The sequence below is a fragment of the Oncorhynchus keta genome, chromosome 32, assembly GCF_023373465.1.
Source record: "Oncorhynchus keta strain PuntledgeMale-10-30-2019 chromosome 32, Oket_V2, whole genome shotgun sequence".
Taxonomy (NCBI): Eukaryota; Metazoa; Chordata; class Actinopteri; order Salmoniformes; family Salmonidae; genus Oncorhynchus; species Oncorhynchus keta.
In genome coordinates, this window is record NC_068452.1 from 2,714,770 (window position 1) to 2,738,368 (window position 23,599).

Consider the following 23,599-nt stretch of genomic DNA (forward strand, 5'->3'; position numbering starts at 1 on the left):
AGCAGAGCCGCTCGCCCATTGCCCCCTGCATAAGTACGTGGAACCCAGCCTTTCCTAGTTGCCTGAACTTGCCTCACCAGCCACCAGCCACCCATATTAAAACCTTTGGTCGAGATATGACTTTTGCCCATTCCATCTCTATGCTTGAAACTTTCATACACACCTCCACAAAGAAAATGGTCAATTTACAAAAAGGAACAAACTCACTCAACTAACCAACCAACTACACCGTCCAACCCACCCACCCACCCTCCGTCCCACCCACCCACCCACCCACCCACCCACCCACCCACCCACCCACCCACCCACCCACCCACCCCTCCGTCCCACCCACCCACCCACCCTCCGTCCCTCCCATCCACCCACCCACCCTCCCATCCATCCATCCATCCATCCACCCACCCAACCACCCACCCACCCTCCGTCCCACCCACCCACCCACCCACCCTCCGTCCCTCCCATCCACCCACCCACCCTCCCATCCATCCATCCATCCACCCACCCACCCACCCTCCGTCCCTCCCATCCATCCACCCACCCACCCACCCTCCGTCCCTCCCATCCATCCATCCATCCACCCACCCACCCAACCACCAAACCACCCTCCGTCCCTCCCATCCATCCACCCACACACCCACCCACACACCCAACTACCAACCCACCCACCCACCCACCCACCCACCCACCCACCCCCACCCACTCAACCACCAACCCACCCTCCGTCCCTCCCTCCCATCCATCCACCCACCCACCCACCCACCCTCCGTCCCTCCCATCCATCCATCCACCCTCCCTCCCTCCCTCCCTCCCTCCTCTCCCTCCCTCCCCACCCACCCCTCCCTCCCTCCCTCCCTCCCTCCCTCCCTCCCCCTCCCTCCCACCCACCCACCCACCAACCCACCCTCCCTCCAATCCATCCACCTACCCACCCTCCCTCCCAACCTCCCTCCAATCCATACACCCACCCACCGTCCCTCCCATCCACCCTCCATCCCCTCAACCACCCACCCACCCACTGTCCCTCCCTCCTCTGTCCTGGCTTGACAAACACACACTACATGGCACAGAATCCTACTCTTCTTCTTTCTCTCCTCCATTGGTTTCCTCAGACAAGCATTTAGTCACAGTGTTCTGACCACCCGGTAAATCTGAAAACTAAAATAAACAAATCATCCCCCAGAATCCTCTGTGAAGCCTCAACCTTCCAATGTTGACAGTCCCCATAAATACAACACTGCCAAGTCCCGGTCTAGTTAACGAACACCATCTCCAGGATCCACCAGTGTCCCTCATTGGCTGAAAAGGGAAAAGGGCCAATGACCAAGGACAATCAGCATCTCAAAACAAAAATAAAATGGCTGCCACTTTATCTTAATTATTTGGCATTTGTTTTCAGACTCCAAAACAATACATTTTAATTGCTGATTTTGGTCAATAAAATGATGATTCAGAGGTTATATAAAAGCTATTCCGAAATGAATTCTTCCGAAGGGATATTTTTGGCCAATGTCCAAGCCAAGGGGATATTTAAACCTACGAACTCCATTGGAATCGGATATCTTTGATTTTCCTGGGAAAGTCGAGCCACTCAGTCGGAGGTGTGAAACTTGGAGATGCTGAGGTCCCAGCGATCAGATGGGATCAACACAAATATTTAGTTTCTTCAATAATTGCTAAATAATCTTTTTGAAAGCCCTTCCCATTAACATTTAGCGATACTGAAACCTCTTGCCAATTTCAGTTTTAACAGGGAGGGATAAAATGTCATATCTCTAACTTCACATACTTTCCAATGTAGAGGGTCGTAAATCAGACCATACGAGTTGATTATGAGAAACAGGCTCATTATTATTATGTGATCTGGCACGCGTGGCTGAATCCTGATCAGCTATCAGGGCTTGGCAGGTCGATTAGCAGTGACACAGAGTAATCAGTAGGGAGTAAAAACCACATGGCCTCTGGCAGCAATTTATTTTCTTGTCACAAGACAAATGCTTGCATTCTTAATGACAAATTAGGCCTGTATAAATTAGGCCTGTATAAATTAAACAATTAAGGGAAAGGGATACCTAATCAGTTTGACAACTGAATGCATTCAACCAAAATGTGTCTTCCACATTTAACCCAGCCCCTCTGAATCAAAGAGTCACGGGGGGCTGCCTTAATCGACGTCCACGTCATCGGCGCCCGGGGAGCAGTTGTTGTTGGGGGTTAACTGCCTTGCTCAAAGGCAGTACGGGAGCAACTTTTTGGTTACTGGCCCAACACTCTTAACCACTAGGTGAAATAAATAACATTTAAATAAACGATTGGGATAAGTCCTAATCAAATCAGAGGCGTTGAGCAAAAGACTTGATTCTTTCTTCCTTTACCACACAGAATCTTCATCTACAATGACTTGAGAAAGTATTCACCCCCTTTGGCATTTTTCCTATTTTGTTGCCTTACAACCTGGAATTAAAATTGATTTTTTGGGGGGGGTTGTATCATTTGATTGAGACAACATGCATTCCATCTTGAAGATTCAACATATTTTTTATTGTGAAACAAACAAGAAATAAGACAAAAAAACTGAAAACTTGAGCATGCATAACTATTCACCCCACAAAGTCAATACTTTGTAGAGCCACCTTTTGCAGAAATTACAGCTGCAAGTCTCTTGGGATATGTCTCTATAAGCTTGGCACATCTAGCCACTGGGATTTTTGCCCATTCTTCAAGACAAAACTGCTCCAGCTCTTTCAAGTTGGATGAGTTCCTGCTGGTGTACAGCAATCTTTAAGTCAAACCACAGATTCTCAATTGGATTGAGGTCTGGGCTTTGACTAGGCCATTCCAAGACATTGAAATGTTTCCCCTTAAACCAAGCAAGTGTTGCTTTAGCAGTCATTGTCCTGCTGGAAGGTGAACCTCCATCCCAGTCTCAAATCTCTGGAAGACTGAAACAGGTTTCCATCAAGAATGTCCCTGTATTTAGTGCCATCCATCATTCCTTCAGTTCTGACTAGTTTCCCAGTCCCTGCCGATGAAAAACATCCCCACAGAATGATGGGATGGCGTTCTCGGGGTGATGGAATAGCGTTTTCCATGATGGCCAAAAAGCTCAATTTGAGTCTCATCTGACCAGAGGACTTTCATCCATATGTTTGGGGAGTCTCCCACATACCTTTTGGCGAACACCAAACGTGTAGCTTATTTTTGTCTGTAAGCAATGCCTTTTTTTCTGGCAACTCTTCTGTAAAGCCCAGCTCTGTGGAATGTACCGCTTAAAGTGGTCCTATGGACAAATACTCTAATCTCCACTGTGAAGCTTTGCAGCTCCTTCAGGGTTTTCTTTAGTCTCTTTGTTGCCTCTCTGATTAATGCCCACCTTGCCTGCTCCGTGAGATTTGGTTTGCAGCCGTCTCTTGGCAAGTTTGTTGTGGTGCCATATTCTTTCCATTATTTAATAATGGATTTAACGGTGCTCTGTGGGATGTTCAAAGTTTCTGATCTTTTTTTATAACCCAAATCTGTACTTCTCCACAACTTTGTCCCTGACCTGTTTGGAGATCTCCTTGGTCTTCATGGTGCCGCTTGCTTAGTGGTGTTGCAGACTCTGGGGGCTTTCACAACAGGTGTATATATACTGAGATCATGTGACAGATCATGTGACACTTAGATTGCACACAGGTGGACTTTATTTAATTAATGATGTGACTTCTGAACGTAATTGGTTGCATCAGATCTTATTTAAGGGCTTCATAGCAAAGGGGGTGAAGACAAAAACACACCACTTTTCTGTTTTTTCATTTTTTTAGATTTATTTTAAACAAATCATTTTTTTCATTTCACTTCACAAATTTGGACTATTTTGTGTATGTCTATTACATGAAATCCAAATAAAAATCTTAAATTACAGGTTGTAATGCAACAAAATAGGAAAAACGCCAAGGGGGGTGAATGCTATTGCAAGGCACTGTATGCATGACCGCCAATACACTGCTATTGTGCTCTTTTCCTTTCCTGTGTATCTTATCTATCTTGCCACCCTTTCCTTTTACCTATGTGTTCTCATTCAACTGTATCTGTGCTTCTCTGTCCTTGCTTCCCCTCGCTGCTTACACACCTGTTTCGGCGGTTTTATCCCCGTTTTGCCGCCAGTGTAACAAAATGCATTAGGTTTTATATCTATTGTTATCTAATGTTACCATCCTGCTCCTTTGGAGATAAGAGGAGCTATTTTCATGCATGGCTTCATTCAATGTCAACTTCCTGCCTCTGTAAATAGCCTACACGAGAGGGTGAAGGAGAGCTGAGAGAAGGAAGTCTTGGGTGTAAAACCGCAGATACCTCGTTGTGGGGGCGAATAGAGGCGTGAGGGGGGAGACATTACAGATTTTACCCCCCTGATATCTCCCCTCCAGATCTTAAGATTGAATCTCGCTGTTCCCCTTTGACCTGATCTGCCAGGTAGCTCCACCTGTACGGCATTCATATTAGGAAGTCCTCAGTTCTCAGACTTCCTAATATGGGTACTGTACAGCTGAGAAAGTAACTCTCTAAAGGCGAAACCTAACTAGTAACCATCCCTTCGTACAGTTACCCCACACAGCACGTCTACATCTACTGAAAAACTGTAGGTTGTACATAAATACTAAAGCTTGTCTGCTGGAAAATAAACACTCTTATTGTATTGTATACTCGTCTTAATTTGCATAACTCTTTAATTCTATGTCAAATGTATTAAAACATAATGAAGCTAATTCTTGTCTGTGTTTGTATGGTGTTTTTACCTGGAAACAGAGATTCCCGTTGTTCCCCCGACAACCACAGCCAGCAGTACAGAGGAGCCAGCAGGTGAGTGGATCCAGTCTCAGTCTCAGTCCTTATCTCTCACTACACTGCTTGTGTGATCCTAATTCCTCTGCAACATGGGATTATCAGAGCATGTTCTTGAGACTCATTTGTTGATATCAAACGGTTTAAATTCCACTGGCTACACCTGTGGATACCCATAATGCCTTTAGCTAGGATTTGGTTTACAGTGTGTATTTAGGCTGAGCAGAAAACAGAAAGAACTGCTCTCCCTCTCTCCCATCCCCACCCCTTCTAACTAAACATTTCCTTCACGTGAAATGTTAGAGCGAGTACAGTTTAAATTTGATCCCTGTTGCCTTCCCCCTCACTCCCCTCGTTAGAAGTTCATAAATATTAAATCAATTAGCCGTTGCCTTGGGATGTAGGTCCTTTAATCTTACACTCTTCATCCAATTAACTGTGTAACTGGAACGCAGTGGGATGTTGGCACGGCAACGTTCTGGGCCGTGATATTGTTGATCTGTTGATTTTGTCTCTCTAAGAGGAAAAGAGAGGGAATATGGTAGTGAAAGGAAGAGAGAGGAATTTGGGACTCTGGTGCTAATCAGGGAAGCGAGCTCTTTCTCGAATTCAGGAGAGATGAGACAGTAGCTTGTTCAGAGGGGATTTCTTTCAAATTATACAGCGTACATCACTCTCCCACCAGCTACTGTCAAAACACGGCAGTATTGTATATATATAATTTAATGGACTACTTCCTTAGTTAAATCTTATTAATTAACATGGAGAGTTGAAATGGAAATTGATGTAACTTTTATATAAACACTTGTTAAACTTGAAAATTAAGCTAGAGACATGGTATGAGAAAAAACTATTCAGGAAAGAATGTTAAGAACGGCATTACAAATGAACAAAGATGGCAATGAAGATTTGTCACTTGTTAGTCACTACAAGAACCTGTCAGAGGGCAACACAGGCTACATCCTTCCCCTTTGCCCCTAGCTCGTGGAAAAGTGTGGTCATAGCGATGTTCCTCTCCCAGACAGAGAGAGGAGTTGTAGCGTGCCAGAGCGCCTGGCAGCTGTTCTCAGACCTCCCGTTGGCCGTCTCTACTGCTGTTCTGACAGATCAGATTGACAGGGAAGTGAGGTTACTGCTGGTGTTGGAGAGTAAAGCCCCCCCCCCCCTCCTCTTTTTTCCCCTCTTTCCATCACTCCTCTTCTCTCCCTGTTTCATGCTTTTTTTTGCAATATCACCAAATCAATACAACAGGTGAATTGTGAAATGCTTAATTACAAGACCTTAACCAACAATGCAGTTTTTACAAAAGACAGTTAAGAAAATATTAACTAAATAAACTAAAGTAACACAATAAAATGACAATAATAAGGCTATATACAGGGAGTACCAGTACCAAGTCAATGTGCGGGGGTACAGGTCAGTCGAGGTGACGTGTACATGTAGGTACGGGTAAAGTGACTATGCATAGATAATAAACAGCGAGTAACAGCAGTGTGAAAACCAAATAGTCCAGCTGGCCATTTTATTAATTGTTCAGCAGTCTTATGGCTTGGGGGTAGAAGCTGATAAGGAGCCTTTTGGACCTAGACTAGGCGCTTTGGTACAGCTTGCCATGTGGTAGCAGAGAGAACAGTCTGTGACATGGGTGACTGGAGTCATTGACAATTTTGTGGGCCTTCCTCTGACACCGCCTAGTATATAGGTCCTGGAAGGCAGGAAGCTTGGCCTCAGTGATGTACTGGGGCCATACGGACTACCCTCTGTAGCGCCTTACGGTCGGACGCCGAGCGGCGGTCGCATACCAGGCGGTGATGCAACTGGTCAGGATGCTCTCGATGGTGCAGCTGTATAACCTTTGAAAGGATCTGGGGACCCATCTTTTCAGTCTACTGAGGGGGAAAGGGCATTGTCGTGCCCTCTTCACAACTGTCTTGGTGTGTTTGAACCATGATAGTTTGTTGGCAATGTTGACACCAAGGAACTTGAAACTCTCGACCCACTCCACTTCAGCCCCGTCGATGTAAATGGGGGCGTGTTCGGCCCTCCTTTTCCTGTAGTCCACCATCATCTCCATTTTCTTGCTCACGTTGAGGGAGAGGTACGCACCGCTGAGGGGCCCGCACCTCTGAGTGTTCCCTGTGTTAAGGGTCACTGTGGCAGATGTGTTGTTGCCTACCCTTACCACCAGGGGGCGGTCCGTCAGGAAGTCCAGGATCCAGTTGCAGAGGGAGATGTTCAGTCCCAGGGTCCTTAGCTCAGTGATGAGTTTTGTGGGCACTATGGTGTTGAACACTGAGCTGTAGTCAACAGCATTCTGATATAGGTGTTATTTTTGTCCAGGTGGGAAAAGGCAGTGTGGAGTGCGATTGAGATTGCATCATCTTTGGATCTCTTGGGGTGGTATGCAAATTGGAGTGGTTCTAGGGTTTCCGGGATGATGATGTTGATGTGCGCTATGACCAGCCTTTCAAAGCACTTCATGGCTACCGGCGTGAGTGCTACGGGGCAGTAGTCATTTGGGCAGGTTACCTTCTCTTTCTTGGGCACAGGGACTATGGTGGTCTGCTTGAAATGTAGGTATTACAGACTCTGTCAGGGAGAGGTTGAAAATGTCAGTGAAGACACTTGCCAGTTGGTCCACGCATGCTCAGAGTACACATCCTGGTAATCCATCTGTTGATCTGTTTAAAGGTCTTGCTCACATCAGCTACGGAGAGAATGATCACACAGTCGTCCGGAACAGCCGGTGCTCTCATGCATGCTTCAGTGTTGCTTGCCTCGAAGCAAGCATAAAAGGCATTTAGCCTGTCTGGTAGGCTCGTGTCACTGGGCAGCTCATGTCTGGGTTTCCCTTTGTAGTCTATAATTGTTTGCAAGCCCCGCCACATCCGACGAGCATCAGAGCCGGTGTAGTAGAATTCAATCTTAGTCCTGTATTGACGCTTTCCTTGTTTGGTGGTCCGTCTGAGGGCATAGCGGGATTTCTGAAAAGCGTCCGGATTAGTGTCCCGCTCCTTGAAAGATGCAGCTCTAGCCTTTAGCTTGGTGCACATGTTCCTTTAATCCATGGCTTCTGGTTGGGATATGTACGGTCACTGTGGGGACGATGTCGTCGATGCACTTATTGATGAAGCCAGTGACTGAGGTGGTATACTCCTCAATGCCATTGGATGAATCCTGGATCATATTCCAGTCTGTGCTAGCAAAAAATTCCTGTAGCGTAGCATCTGCGTCAACTAACTACTTCCGTATTGAGCGAGTCACTGGTTCTGCCTGCTTTCGTTTTTGCTTGTAAGCTGGAATCAGGAGGATAGAATTATGGTTCGATTTGCCAAATGGAGGGCGATGTGTGGAGTAAAGGTGGTCTAAAGTTTATTTCCTCTGGTTGCATCTGTGACATGCAGGTAGAAATGAGGTAAAACGGATTTAAGTTTGTCTGCATTAAAGTCCCTGGCCACTAGGCGTGCCGCTTCTGAATGAGCATTTTCTTGTTTGCTTAGGGCCTTATACAGCTTGTTGAGTGCGGTCTTAGTGCCATGGTCGGTTTGTGGTCGTAAATAGACGGCTACGAAAAATATAGATGAAAACTCTTATGGTAGATAGTGCCGTCTACAGCTTATCATGAGGTACTCAGGCGAGCAATACCTCAAGACTATCTTAATATTAGACATTGCGCACCAGCTGTTATTGACAAATAGACACACATCCCCTCCCTAGTCTGGGAGCAACATTATATCCTTCGCATCCTTCCCTGGCTGAACTAAACAAACTGTGGGTTCCCATGTATTGTATCCTGAACAGGGAACACAGAGGTTATCAAAAGGCAAGTGAATCACTGTCAAGAAATCTCGATTTTCGACATCACTTGATAATTCGCCATAGTTCTCCCTAGTTCCGTTGTCCCTGATTCTCTGCATTTGAGTGAGCATTAACGCATAGGTGTTCTTGCGGAATAAGAGCTAAAGAACTCCCGTTATAATCCTATTGATTAAACTCTGTCATCGGACCAATGTAAACATCATTATAGAGGAAACATATAATGATACTGACCACGTAACTCCGTATAACGTAATCACCTGGGGGAATTCCTGTACATACAACGTGAATGGGTGCGACATACTATGAACACTCTATAGAAATGGGAGATGTTGAAATCAAGCAGATTGCAAGGTGGGGCACTTTGACTGACAGATTGTATCGGTCACGTCAGATTCCTGGGTAGACAGACAGAGGTCCGCTGGGACCACTCAGGCTTCTAAACCAGAGGATACATAGTTTCACACATTACTGGGTCTGGACTGAGCCAACCACTGGATGGCTTGGTACGTGGACAAATGGGATCTCATCCAATGCATGATTGGTGACAGATGTGGTTGTTCTTACCAGGGCCTCACCACCAGTCCCCCAAATGTGTGCCTATGTCGTTAGTGAAGCATATATATACTGAAAAAATATATAACATGCAAAGATTTTACTGAGTTACAGTTCATGTATCGAAATCATTCAATTTAAATAAATTCATTAGGCCCTAATCTATGGATTTCACATGACTGGGAACACAGATATGCATCTGTTGGTCACAGACACCTTAAAAAAAAGGTAGTGGCGTGGATCAGAAATCCAGTCAGTGTCTGGTGTGAACACCATTTACCTCATGCAGCACCGCACATCTCCTCCGCATAGAGTTGACCATGCTGTTGATTGTGGCCGGTGGCATGTTGTCCCACTCCTCTTCAACGGCTGTGTGAAGTTGTGGATATTGGCGGAAACTGTAACACATTGTCGTACACGTCGATCCAGAGCATCCCAAACATGCTCAATGGGTGACATGTCTGATGAGTATGCAGGCCATGGAGGAACTGGGACATTTTCAGCTTCAAGGAATAGTGTACAGACCCTTGCGACATGGGACCGTGCATTATCATGCTGAAACATGAGGTGACGGCAGCAGATGAATGGCACGACAATGGGCCTCAGGATCTCATCTCTGTTTTTGTGCTTATTTCAGCTCATGAAACCAACACTTTAAATGTATACATTGAACAAAAATATAAACGCAACATGTCAAGTGTTGGAGAGAGAGACATACAGACTGATGCAGATATACATTGTTTTATCTAGATGGAGAGACTTTAAGTGACGAGTCATGACATCATTGCTACTTTGGTTTGTAAGGTAGGACTAAAGGAAGAGAAACCAGCATGCTTGGGGTGGGCTGATTATAGGCGAGGCTGGACAGCTGTGCAGCAGGTGCCTCCCTCCTACCCCAACCCCATCAGAGTCAGTTGAGAGAAGTGGTGGTGGGTGGGGGGGGTATTAATTTGTCTCCAACGATGTGTTCTGGGTTCCCCACCTCCCTGAGTACATGGAGGGGTGGAATGCATGGCGAATATCTCGGACGGCAAGGCACAGACAAAACACATATTGTACGGTTAGGTCACGGATAGTGTGAGTAGTCACTCCCCCTTGGTCCTCGCCTGACAGAGATGTCTGTAGAGCAACGGAATGTGGAGGAGATTATAACAGCTGAGCTGACCACCATAATATCAACCAGTGACCACAACCAGGGTGGTATTAATTAGGCACGAAATGGAAGAAAAACAGTCATAATCGCTATAAAACGGGGAGTTACTGTCGAAAGTCATCCAATGAGAAGTGTTCGTTTTCGGTTACAAAATGTTTTGGGACGGTGTGCCCTTATGAACATGATCCAGGATATGGGTCACGATGATGATGATAAGAAAGATGTGGGTTTTTTTGTGGCTGGAATGGTTCAGGATTTGCGGTGAGACCCTCCCTGGATATTTGGGACATGAGTCTCTCTCTGGATCCACGCTACACACCCCGCTAATACTCTCTGCTGCCTCACTGGGCTTTATTACCTGCTCCTAGTTTAATATGAGAGAGAGAGAGAGAGAGGAGAGAGAGAGAGAGAGAGGCGAGAGAGAAACGTTGACCCGAGGGAGAGGGAGAGAACGGGGAGAAAATAGCACCGTAATAGCATTGTATTGGCGTGTCATCATCATCGATAACAAACCCACAATATGATTTATGGCTTGGCGATCTCAGCCTGGCTCTCACAACATGAACACATTGGCATCAGCCTCTCTCACTGTCTTCTGTTGTCTGCATGTCGGGATGGAGCCAGCCTCATTGCCCACTGACTCCACTGAAACTCAATTGCAGTAATAGGGATGACCACACTCTTCTTTTCAGATTGGTTCCACAGAACATGCCGCCCAAAACAAACAACACACAAAACCATCATGTCATGAATCATAAATAGAAGCTTTCGCTCTGTTGTTTCCCAGCTCTGTCGCTTCCCAGCTCTGTCGCTCACTGGGATCGAAAACAACTGTTCTCTTACTTCAGGAGGATGAAAGAATGAATGAATGAAAGAGAGAGAAAGAGGCCGTATACGAAACCTGTCTTGCCTACTACATACAGAAACTGCATACTGTGTACTACCCATACTACATACTGTTTAGAATGTACTGTTTAGTAAAAATCTATTCAATAGGCAACAGATATCACCATACTAGACTCACCCATACTGAGAACACGTCATCTGATGTGAAACTGCACCGTTTCCCCCCATTCTATCATTATGGTGCAGCAGGTCTCACTATCAGCTGCTGTCAAACACGTCTGGATCTGAAAAGAGGATCATTATGGTGCAGCAGGTCTCACTATCAGCTGCTGTCAAACACGTCTGGGTATGAAAAGAGGATCATTATGGTGCAGCAGGTCTCACTATCAGCTGCTGTCAAACACGTCTGGATCTGAAAAGAGGATCATTATGGTGCAGCAGGTCTCACTATCAGCTGCTGTCAAACACGTCTGGATCTGAAAAGAGGATCATTATGGTGCAGCAGGTCTCACTATCAGCTGCTGTCAAACACGTCTGGATCTGAAAAGAGGATCATTATGGTGCAGCAGGTCTCACTATCAGCTGCTGTCAAACACGTCTGGATCTGAAAAGAGGATCATTATGGTGCAGCAGGTCTCACTATCAGCTGCTGTCAAACACGTCTGGGTATGAAAAGAGGATCATTATGGTGCAGCACGTCTCACTATCAGCTGCTGTCAAACACGTCTGGGTCTGAAAAGAGGATCATTATGGTGCAGCAGGTCTCACCATCAGCTGCTGTCAAACACGTCTGGATCTGAAAAGAGGATCATTATGGTGCAGCAGGTCTCACTATCAGCTGCTGTCAAACACGTCTGGATCTGAAAAGAGGATCATTATGGTGCAGCAGGTCTCACCATCAGCTGCTGTCAAACACGTCTGGATCTGAAAAGAGGATCATTATGGTGCAGCAGGTCTCACTATCAGCTGCTGTCAAACACGTCTGGATCTGAAAAGAGGATCATTATGGTGCAGCAGGTCTCACTATCAGCTGCTGTCAAACACGTCTGGATCTGAAAAGAGGATCATTATGGTGCAGCAGGTCTCACTATCAGCTGCTGTCAAACACGTCTGGATCTGAAAAGAGGATCATTATGGTGCAGCAGGTCTCACTATCAGCTGCTGTCAAACACGTCTGGATCTGAAAAGAGGATCATTATGGTGCAGCAGGTCTCACTATCAGCTGCTGTCAAACACGCCTGGATCTGAAAAGAGGATTCTCTTCCTCAATAGCACGCAGCAAATTTGTAGTAGATGAAAAGCCGAAACGAGTATGACACGGCATACCATTTTTTTTAACATACTATAAAACATTCTATTTTCACATACCAAAAATACCAAAAATTCCTACTGTTTAGAACGCAATTATGGGTATTTGGACACGGCCAGTGTTGTGTTTGAGACCACCTAAACTGAGACCGATTCAAGACCAAGACCGGAGCAAATCGAGTCCGAGGCTGGAGGGGGGCGAGACCGAGTCAAGACCGAGTCAAGACCAGACAAATGCAAGTCCAATTCAAGACCATGACTGTAATAGTGTCATATCGCCACGATAAGAGTTCAAAATGTTCTGTGTTCATATTTCAGAAGAGCAGTTTGTTCTTCCTTACACAGAGACAAGACCGAGACACTCAATATTTAGTCTCAAGACCGGTCTCAAGGACTACAACACTGGACACGGCCAGAGAGAAGAAAGAAATGAAGAAACAAAGAAAAAGAAAGAAAGAAAGAAAACAATTAAGAAAACTCTCTTTGGACTGGGTCCAGCCCTACTGCAATGATCCCAGCAGCCCAACAGCCCAGGCACTGTGGCTATAATCTAATTACATGCTTTATTTGCCACAATTTGTCTCTCAATCAGTCTTGTTCACGGAGAAGAAAGAAGTAGGGAGGAGAAAGGCCTCCCCCATGCCCCTATTTACACCTCTTTGTTCCAGCTAAGCAGGTCCCTGTCACTGGGTCCTGTCTAGGTCTTTGCGCTACTTTTATCCATGTAGATAAAAGTCTGAAAAATGTGCCTAGGATTTAAAGACTGTATGAGGGTGTCAATCAATCTCTCCCACTGCTAAAGAAACACAGACACATCCAGGCGGCAAAGGAGCGTCTCTCAGCGTTTCTCCTTCCTCGCTCAAACAACCGAGAAACAAAGGGAACGACACCTCCCAGTAAGAGAGCGTAGAGAGGGGATGGAGAGAGGAGGCGCGGAGGGGAGGTACACAGAGCTCAGTGCCCCTGGACTCATTCCACTTCCCCTGACTAGAGTGTCCCACACAAAGGGTACATTTGTCCTCGCGGTGGGGGACTGCCTGGTCCTGTATGGGGATCTGGGGGTGCTCGTCTCAGGAGTACACTAATGGCCAACGGGCGTTATCAAAGGAAAGTATCATGATGCCATCAAGGGGGTTTATGGGAAAGCAAAAGCAGCCTTTTCCACAGGTCCGGGTCGTCATTTACATGGAAATCAGGCGCCGCTCTGCCTAGTATAGACTCAATTTCATCTACTGTGCCATTTTTCCCCTCACAACTACCTTCTCCAACCCCATCAGCTGAGACGATTTTGGGGTTACTTGAAACCCCTCACCCCGCCAACCAACTTCGTCCTCTTCTAGTGTCCCCCCAGCCACTCTCCCACCCTCCTCTACTTTGGGTGCATTTTTCCTCGTTTCAGCGTTACCCAGGCAACCTCATTCACCCAGAATATAAAGGGAAGTATAAGGCAGGCATGGAGCACGGACCTGGTCACAACAATGAAGTTTGTTCATATTCAGGCTGGCTGAAAGGTCTTCCTCCTACCAGCCCATCACCCTGCTTAACACATCACCCCCTCCCCTACTCATCCTTCCCTCTCACTCCCCCCCCCCTCTCTCCCTTCATGTCTCACTTTGTGAAAAGATAGCACGATTAAAACCTTTTCAGAGGAGAGTTGAGGGAACTGTGCCGATACAGTACTCTGGATCCAATTTGTGTCAGAGAGTGAAAAAAGGGAAACAAAAGATTTTAATTCCTATGTTTGGCCTGGCGTCATGCACTCTTTACTGAAGGTGACTGGCGGTGTGGCAGCGGAGCGTGGGGCAATCAGGAAAGCCTTGGCACCTTTTCTGTCAAGGTTAAATCAGAGACGTGGGCTGTGTGGATTTACACTTAAAGTCCCAGTAATTCATCACAAACCTGTACTCATTACCTAACCGAACTGAGTCAAGGCAAGCAGCACTACTCTGGCCTGATGCATCTACCATAGTTGATAGAACTGTGGTGGAATAAACTAAATATCTGAGCCAGCACAGTACAGTTCAGGGGCTTCATTTATAAATGATGTGTACATATAAAATATTCCCCTAAACATGCCTGCTCCCATTTTCCTGTAAAAGTTGCCATTTATAAAAACAGAACAACCTTTTCTAGTGGTTGAAGTATTGTATTGCAAACATGCAAGTATTGTGTGCAAAATCAGGGATATGATGACATGATTGTCCCCCAAAACCCCCACAAAAAAAACTGAAACCATAACAACAAGATGCTGCCATTTGCCATTAGTGAGAAGAGTGAAATCAATGTATTTTATTTTTGGAATCTAAAATAATTTGATCTACAGAACCAGAAAGTAGTCATACCTCTTGACTTATTCCACATTCGTTGTGTTACAGCCTGAATTCAAATGGATTGCAAAGTGAAAACATGTTTTTAGAATTTTTTTGCAAATGTATTGAAAATTAAATACAGAAATAACTAAGTTACATAAGTATTCACACCCAAGAGTCAATACATGTTAGAATCACCTTTGGCAGCAGTTACAGCTGTGAGTCTTTCTGGGTAGGTCTCTAAGAGCTTTCCACACCTGAATTGTGCAAATTTGCCTATTATTCTTTAAAAAAATGTCAAGTTTGATCATTGCTAGACAGCCAATTTCAAGTCTTGCTATAGATTCTCAAGCCGATTTAAGTCAAAACTGTAACTAGGCCACTCAGGAACATTCAATGTCGTCTTGGTAAGCAACTATTTAATTTTATTGTCATGCTGAAAGGTGAATTTGTCTCCCAGTGTCTGTTGGAAAGCAGACTGAACCAGGTATTCCGTTAGGATTTTGCCTGTGCTTGGCTCTATTCCGTTTCTTAGTCCTTGCTGATAACAAGCATACCCATAACATGATGCAGCAACCACCATGCTTGAAAATATGAAGAGTGGTCCTCAGTGATGTGTTGAAAATGTCCCAAACATAACACTTTGTATTCAGGACAAAAAGTTGATTCCATTGACACATTTTTTGCAGCATTACTTTTTGACTTGTTGCATACAAGATGCATGTTTTGTAATATTTGTATTCTCTATAGGCTTCCTTCTTGTAACTCTGTCAATTAGATTGTGGAGTAACTACATCCTCTGTTTTCTCCTATCACAGCCATTCAACTTTGTAGCTGTTTTGAAGTCATGGTGAAATCCTTGAGCGGTTTCCTTCCTCTCCGGCAAATGAGTTAGGAAGGACGCCTGTATCTTTGTAGTGACTGAGTGTATTGATATACAGTCCAAAGTGTAATTAATAACTTCACCATGCTCAAAGGTATATTCAATGTCTGTTTATTGTATTTGTTTACTCATCTACCAATATGTGCTCTTCTTTGCAAGGCATTGGAAAACCTGGTCTTTGTGGTTGAATCTGTGTATGAAATGTACTGTTCGACTGAGGGACCTTATAGATAATTGTATGTGTGGGGTACAAAGTTGAGGTAGTCATTCAAATCATGTTAAACATTATTATTGGACACATTGTGAGTCCATGCAACGTATTCTGTGATTTATTAATCACATTTCTACTCCTGAATTTATGTAGGCTTGCTATAACTAAGGGGTTGAATACTAATTGACTCAAGACATTTCAACTTTTCATTTTTATTTCATTTGTAAACATTTCTAAAAACACAATTCCACTTTGACACTACGAGGTATTGCATGTAGGCCTGGGGTTATTTTCATGACCGCTGCAGAATAAATTCCTCCTATTTTCTAGCCATGATCGGGTAATTTTCCCTATGTAGCCATACAACAAATTACGATGCATCTCCCATTTAATTGGGACTAGTAGCCTAAACATATTATGTTTTTTTAAGCTTACCTTGCTTTTTGCCTGAGTAACCTCTGGTGGCAGAGCATTCCATGATAACATGGCTCTATACATACTGTACAGTACCTAGCCTAAATAGATAGGCTATGTACAGTGCCTTCAGAAAGTATTCAGACCCCTTGACTTTTTCCACATTCTGTTACGTTACAGCCTTATTCTAAAATGTATTAAATAGTCCCCCCCTCATCAATCTATGCACAATACCCCATGATGACAAAGCAGAAACAGGTTTTTAGTATTTTTTGCTAATTCATAAAACTTCAAAAACTGAAATACCACATTTACATAAGTATTCAGACCCTTTACTCGGTACTTTGTTGAAGCACCTTTGGCAGCGATTACAGCTTGGGGTCTTCTTGGGTATGATGCTACAAGCTTGGCACACCTGTATTTGGGGAGTTTCTCCCATTCTTCTCTGCAGATCTTCTCAAGCTCTGTCAGGTTGGATGGGGACCGCTGCTGCACAGCTCTTTTTCAGGTCTCTCCAGAGATGTTCGATCAGGTTCAAGTCCGGGCTCTGGCTGGACCACTCAAGGACATTCAGAGGATTGTCCCGAAGCCACTCCTACGTTGTCTTGGCTGTGTGCTTAGGATCGTTGTCCTGTTGGAAGGTGAAACTTCATCCCAGTCTGAGGTCTTGAGCACTCTGGAGCAGGTTTTCATCAAGGATCTCTCTGTACTTTGCCTTGTTCATCTTTGCCTCAATCCTGACGAGTCTCCCAGTCCCTGCTGCAGAAAAACATCCCCACAGCATGATGCGGCCACCACCATGCTTCACCGTAGAAACTGTGCCCGGTTTCCTCCAGGAATGATGATTGGCATTCAGGCCAAAGAGTTCAATCTTGGTTTCATCAGACCAGATAATCTTGTTTATCATGATCTGAGAGTCTGATTGGTGGAGTGCTGCAGAGATGGTTGTCCTTCTGGAAGTTTCTTCCATCTCCACAGAGGAACTGGAGCTCTGTCAGATTGACCATTAGGTTCTTGGTCACCTCCCTGACCAAGGCCCTTCTCCTCCGATTGCTCAGTTTGGCCGGGGCTGCCAGTTCTGGGAAGAGTCTTGGTGGTTCCAAACATTTTCCATTGAAGAATGATGGAGGCAGTGTTCTTGGGGACCTTCAATGCTGCAGAAATGTTTTGTTACCCTTCCCCAGATCTGTACCTCGACACAATCCTGTCTCGGAGCTCTACGGACAATTCCTTCAACCTCATGGCTTGGTTTTTGTTCTGACATGCACTGTCAACCGTGGGACCTTATATAGACAGGTGTGTGTCTTTCCAAGTCATGTCCAATCAATTGAATTTCCCACAGGTCAAGTTGTAGAAACATCTCATGGATGATCAATGGAAACAGGATGCACCTGAGCTCAATTTCGAGTCTCATAGCAAAGGGGCTGAGTACTTATTGAAATAAGGTATTTCTGTTTTTTATTGTTCATACATTAGCAAACATTTCTAAAAACCTGTTTTCGCTTTGTCATTATGGGGTTATTGTGTGTAGATTGCTTAGGATTGTTTTGTATTTAATCCGAAGGCACTGTGTTTCCAGTTTGGCTGTAGCCGATGTGATCCCACAGACAGGGCAGATTATAACACACAGTCGAATTTCACAGGTGAACAGACAGTCAACCTTTTACATTGAAGAATGCATGTACAGTAATACTGTAATAATACAAAATGTTACCCTAGGACAATGTTTCAGAATTCACGACAGTCCGGAATATTTTGGGAAAAAGTCGATACAAAACATTGTTGGATTCAAACGTTCTGTTGACAGGTCTAAATTCATTTTCCATCGTTTTTATCTTTCAGAAACTGTCACAAGTCATTTGCGAAACACAGAATAAATGACTGCAAAAGGTTAAAACATGCTGGCAACACCTCCATAAACATTTGATAACATTTATTTTATTCTAATAGTTCCAGATTATACAGCAAATAAATGTGTTAATTGTAAAACCATAAAAGGTGAATGCAGGGCGTTTCCATGCATGAGTTATAATGCACGTTCTCGCGCACAGTTTTACGACGGGATGATTTATAACGGGAAACATGCATATGTATGGCATCCACCAAGTTTATAAATATAAATATTTTTAGATTATTATTTTTTATTACGTATTATTTTAAGAAATTGCACATGCAGATATTTAGTCTGAAATGTACGCAATGGTTATAAATGAGGCCCATGGCCGGGCCCTAGCTGTGTCAGGTATTTATTTGTTCACTGTGGAGGAGTGGACACCAGAAAGGGCTTTGGCTAACGCTTCATGGGCCGCTAATTTCCTTCCTGACCTCTCTTTGTCGTGACTATGACCCTCTACCTTCCCTCCTCCCACCCATCACTGGGACCACCACCCCTAGGTTCCCCTATTGCAATAAATGCCAAAGCTTGACACGGCCCTGGGGGGGTCTCGAAGGGTGGGTTTGGGGGGCGAGTTGAAAAGGAATGGGAGTTGGGGTAAGTCGGTGGGGGCCAGAAAGTAAGTCGGTGGGGGTCTGAAAAGTGGGGTTTGGAGGGACATAGCGGTTGAGTTTACAAGAGTTGGCATAGCCACGGGAAGATGTATTGATTTGGGGGTGCAAAAAAAATATTAAGAAATATATATATATATATTTCTTAATATTTTTTTTATTAAGAAGTATATATATTAGATATTTTTTTGCACCCCCAAATCAAAACATCTTCCTGTGGCTATGCCAACTCCTTTCTCTTGTGTATGTGTATATATATATATATATATATAAATAATAAAGCATCGGATGCATCTCTAATTGTATTTGCATAATGGCATACGTTGAGTAGAGGCCTTTTGAGGATTTCCACATGAGTTTTTTTAGTATGGGTTTGGATTTTATTTTGCCTAACGTCATTTATATGATAGGAGATATTAGGAGAAATGTATATACACAGAGTGTACATTATTATGAGGAATATATATAGAAATATATATATACACAGATTGTACATTATTAGGAGGAATATATATAAATACACACAGATTGTACATTATTAGGAGGAATATATATAAATACACACAGATTGTACATTATTAAAAGTATCCATAGCATGGTTGAGTACTCATTTCTGATTGGTTAGAAGGGAATGGACATTAAAACCAGATAACGGGACAGTTGGAAAAGATATCAGGGACACCTTGCAATCATTACGCAATATTCGCCGACACATGCAGACCGTACTTGTTACAAAAAGCTAAACCAAAAACCACACATACTGAAATTGTATACATTGTAAATGCAGGTTCAACAGGGGAAACGTTTTCTACAGTAGAATTTTTTGCAGAGACATCATTTTTGGGAGCATCTGATGACCTAACGTGGTGAGTGATGAACATTTTCCCGATCCACACTGTTGTAGTCCTGATGCAAGTGGCGCTATGCTGTCAAATCCTCACTTAGGAGTTTTGGGACACAACACAATGGCACAGATTACTCATGTTTTGAGAGTGTGCATGGCATGCTGACTGCAGGAACGTCCACCAGAGAATTAAATGTTCATTTCTCTACCATAAGCTGCCTCCAACATCGTTTTAGAGAATTTGGCATTACATTCAACCGGACCCACAACCGCAGACCACGTGTAACCACGCCAGCACAGGACCTCCACATCCGACTTCTTCACCTGCGGGATCGGCTGAGACCAGCCACCGGGACAGCTAATGAAACAGTGGATTTGCACAACCAAATCATTTCTGCACAAACTTTCAGGAACCGTCTCAGGGAAGCTCATCTGTGTGCTTGTAGACCTCACCAGAGTCTTGACCTGACGGCATCGTAACCGACTTCAGTGGAAAAATGCTCACCTTCGATGGCCACTGGCACGCTGGAGAAGTATGCTCTTCACCGATGAATCAGTTTCAATTGTATCGGGCAGATGGCGTCGTGTGGGCGAGCGGTTTACTGATGTCAACGTTGTGAACAGAGTTCCCCATGGTGGCGGTGGGGTTAAGGTATGGGCAGGTATTAGCTAAGGACAATGAACAGAATTGCATTTCAAATACATACCGCTACCGTGACGAGATCCTGAGGCTCATTGCTGTGCCATCCATCCACCGCCATCACCTCATGTTTCAGCATTATAATGCACGGCCCCATGTTGCAAGGATCTGTACACAATTCCTGGAAGCTGAGAATGTCCCAGTTCTTCCATGGCCTGCATACTCACCAGACATGTCACCCATTGAGGATGTCTGGGATGCTTTCGATCAACATGTACGACAGAGTTTTCCAGTTCGGGCCAACATCCAGCAACTTCACACAGCCATTGAAGAGGAGTGGGACAACATTCCACAGGCCACAATCAACAACCTGGACAACTCTATGCGGAGGAGATGTGTTGCGCTGCATGAGGCAAATGGTGGTCACACCAGATACTGACTGGTTTTCTGATCCACACCCCTACCTTATTTTTTTAAAAGGTATCTGTACTCTCAGTCATGTGAAATCCATAGGTTAAGGCCTAATTCATTTATTTCAATTGACTGATTTCCTAATATGAACTGTAACTTAGTAAAATCTTTGAAATTGTTGCATGTTGCGTTTATATTTTTGTTCAGTGTATTTAGCCAGCTTCTATTCTAGTGTTGCTCTGCAATGCTGTCTCCTCGTAATGAACAGTGGCGAGTGTCCTGACGAGAAGGCAGGCTTTTCTAGCTATGCCAGGCAAAATCGTTATGGATGTATCCAAATGAATGTCAATAAGAATACAGCTTAAACAAACACAAATGCGGCTACTTTGCTGTTATTCTGGCGGCAGAGCTCGTGACTGTGCTAGCTAGAAAGGAAGAAGAAGGTTGTCAGCGACCATGGCAACGGAACATATAGAAAGAACATCTGGGGCTCGTCCATACATTTGGAACTAAATCGAGCGAACGACTGGCAGCCAACATTTTATTTCTGAGGTAATGTACAGATTGTCTGCGTTTATCTCTTACATTTTGGCTACAGTAGGTTACGAAATAGACTTCTCAGTGGCACCCCCCCAATAATGAAGATGAAGCCTTGGCTACTCACCGGTGATGGCCGATGCGCTCGTGTCAATAGCCATATCTCAAGATGAGCTACTTTTGAAAAACAGCGCTGTTTGCTCAGAATCACTCAAAATTGCTCAAAATTGAGTTTTCTTTTAAAGCTTCTACAGACAGATTAGTCTTCTCTTTTTAGCTGTACGTTTTTATCCCGGTTGTATTTGGAAAAAGGCAAACTGACAGCCGCAACCAACCATAGATGTATAATCCATAGATGTATAACCCATAGATGTATAATCCATAGATGTATAACCCATAGATGTATAATCCATAGATGTATAATCCATAGATGTATAACCCATAGATGTATAACCCATAGATGTATAATCCATAGATGTATAACCCATAGATGTATAACCCATAGATGTATAATCCATAGATGTATAACCCATAGATGTATAACCCATATATGTATAACCCATATATGTATAACCCATAGATGTATAACCCATAGATGTATAATCCATAGATGTATAATCCATAGATGTATAACCCATAGATGTATAATCCATAGATGTATAACCCATAGATGTATAATCCATAGATGTATAACCCATATATGTATAACCCATAGATGTATAATCCATAGATGTATAATCCATAGATGTATAACCCATAGATGTATAATCCATAGATGTATAATCCATAGATATATAACCCATAGATGTATAATCCATAGATGTATAATCCATAGATGTATAATCCATAGATGGCAGCTTCCATTTAGGTCATGACTGGCATCTATTGCTAGTGTACCCATGAGTTTAATAGTCAAACAGCTAGTCTTGTTCTATATTTGATGAGAGTGATTTCCCAACTGTAAGTGATAAAACTTAGCTATTTTTTAGAAGCTATTGAGATTCTGCGGCTAAATTATGCTCCCTGGTATAGTATATGGGGATGGATTTTTCAACCAAGAGTACTATATAATTTCAGGCCAAATGATTTACATTTAGTTTGTGTTGCTCCCTCTTTAGTTGTTTTAACCTAGTGTGGATCTCTCTCTCTCTCTCTCTCTCTCTCTCTCTCTCTCTCTCTCTCTCTCTCTCTCTGTCTCTCCCTCTCTCTCTGTCTCTCTCTCTTTCTGTCTCTCTCTCTCTCTGTCTGTCTCTCTCTCTCTCTCTGTCTCTCTCTCTCTCTCTCTCTCTGGCTCTCTCTCTGGCTCTCTCTCTCTCGCTCACTCTCTCTCTCTCTCCCTCTCTCTCTCTCTCTCTCTCTCTCTCTCTCTCTCTCTCGCTCAGACTGTGACTCCTATTGCAAGGCGTCGAAAGGCAAACTGAAGATCAACATGAAGAAATACTGCAAGAAAGATTACGGTGAGTTGAGTTCAATCCTCTGTACAGTCTACAATCCTACAGTAGAAGCTCACGCTGCCTCCTGAGCCCTGGTGGACTTGGGAACTCAGCTAGCTCAAGTAGCTAGCTACATCTTTATTTACAACACCCAGCACCAAGCCCAGGCATCCCCGCAGGACAACCCTACAGCTCCTGGGCATTCTAGCGACAGCTTACTCCAGCTTTTCAAGAAAGAAAGTCAAAGGATCAAACAAAGGGGGGACAAGCTATCAGAGAGAAGAGCTTAGGGTGTGAGGATGGAGAGGGTGCGAAGGGGGGAGGGGTGCCGGGATGATGGACAGCCCAGCAGGTATTTAAGGGCAAGGCGGATAATGGATAAAGCAAAGTTGGTGTGACGGACAGTTGGGGTGCGCGCCTAAAGGTCCTCATTAAGGGGAACTTAAAGGATGGGCCTTTTCAGACAGGCATTCCTGTGGCCATCCCATCCAGCTGCCCTGGCCATTGAAAAGGTTGAAAGGTTGAAAAGGTGCTTTAGGTGGTTAAGACCCTGGTGAAGGTTGTGGAGGTTTGACCCCGACCTGATTGAAGCCAGTCTGTTAAATCAGTCAACCAAGAAGGGGCATCCTGCCTGAAAATACCTTGGCAGATTGAATGAATGACAGCCCAGGCATTGTTCCTGAGTTGTTGAAGGGTTGGATCCAGGCATGGTGCCACAAATGAAAAGTGGCTTAAATTCTCTCATTGCAGCTCTTTTTTATTTGATTTTATTTCATCTTTATTTAACCAGGTAGGCCAGTTGAGAACCAGTTCACATTTACAACAACACAGAGTTACACATAAACAAACAGTCAATAAAATAAAAGAACAATTTATCTATTTATGTACAGTGTGTGCAAATGTAGAAGAGTAG

General features: G+C 44.1%; 1 protein-coding gene and 1 long non-coding RNA gene across 5 annotated transcripts in view; both read left to right on the forward strand.

Annotated features, from left to right (window-relative positions):
* LOC118371627 (netrin-1) overlaps positions 1 to 23,599 on the forward strand; it is a 107,312-nt gene that overhangs the window by 76,846 nt on the left and 6,867 nt on the right. The window contains exons 4-6 of one of the 2 annotated variants that reach the window (XM_052490324.1): positions 1 to 33; positions 4,786 to 4,839; positions 22,636 to 22,710. The exon at positions 1 to 33 is cut by the window's left edge and continues 117 nt beyond it. In XM_052490324.1, coding sequence (XP_052346284.1) covers positions 1 to 33; positions 4,786 to 4,839; positions 22,636 to 22,710 — 162 coding nt within the window. The remainder of the gene's footprint in view (positions 34 to 4,785; positions 4,840 to 22,635; positions 22,711 to 23,599) is intronic. The other variant, XM_052490325.1, reaches the window with a different exon arrangement.
* On the forward strand, positions 11,138 to 13,649 carry LOC127914431 (uncharacterized). Of its 3 annotated transcripts, XR_008088271.1 has the most exons (4): positions 11,138 to 11,504; positions 11,569 to 11,824; positions 12,017 to 12,080; positions 12,145 to 13,649. It is a non-coding gene; the product is annotated as an uncharacterized LOC127914431 (long non-coding RNA). The 3 variants fall into 3 exon arrangements; XR_008088270.1 differs by having other exon boundaries at positions 12,017 to 13,649; XR_008088269.1 differs by lacking the exon at positions 12,017 to 12,080.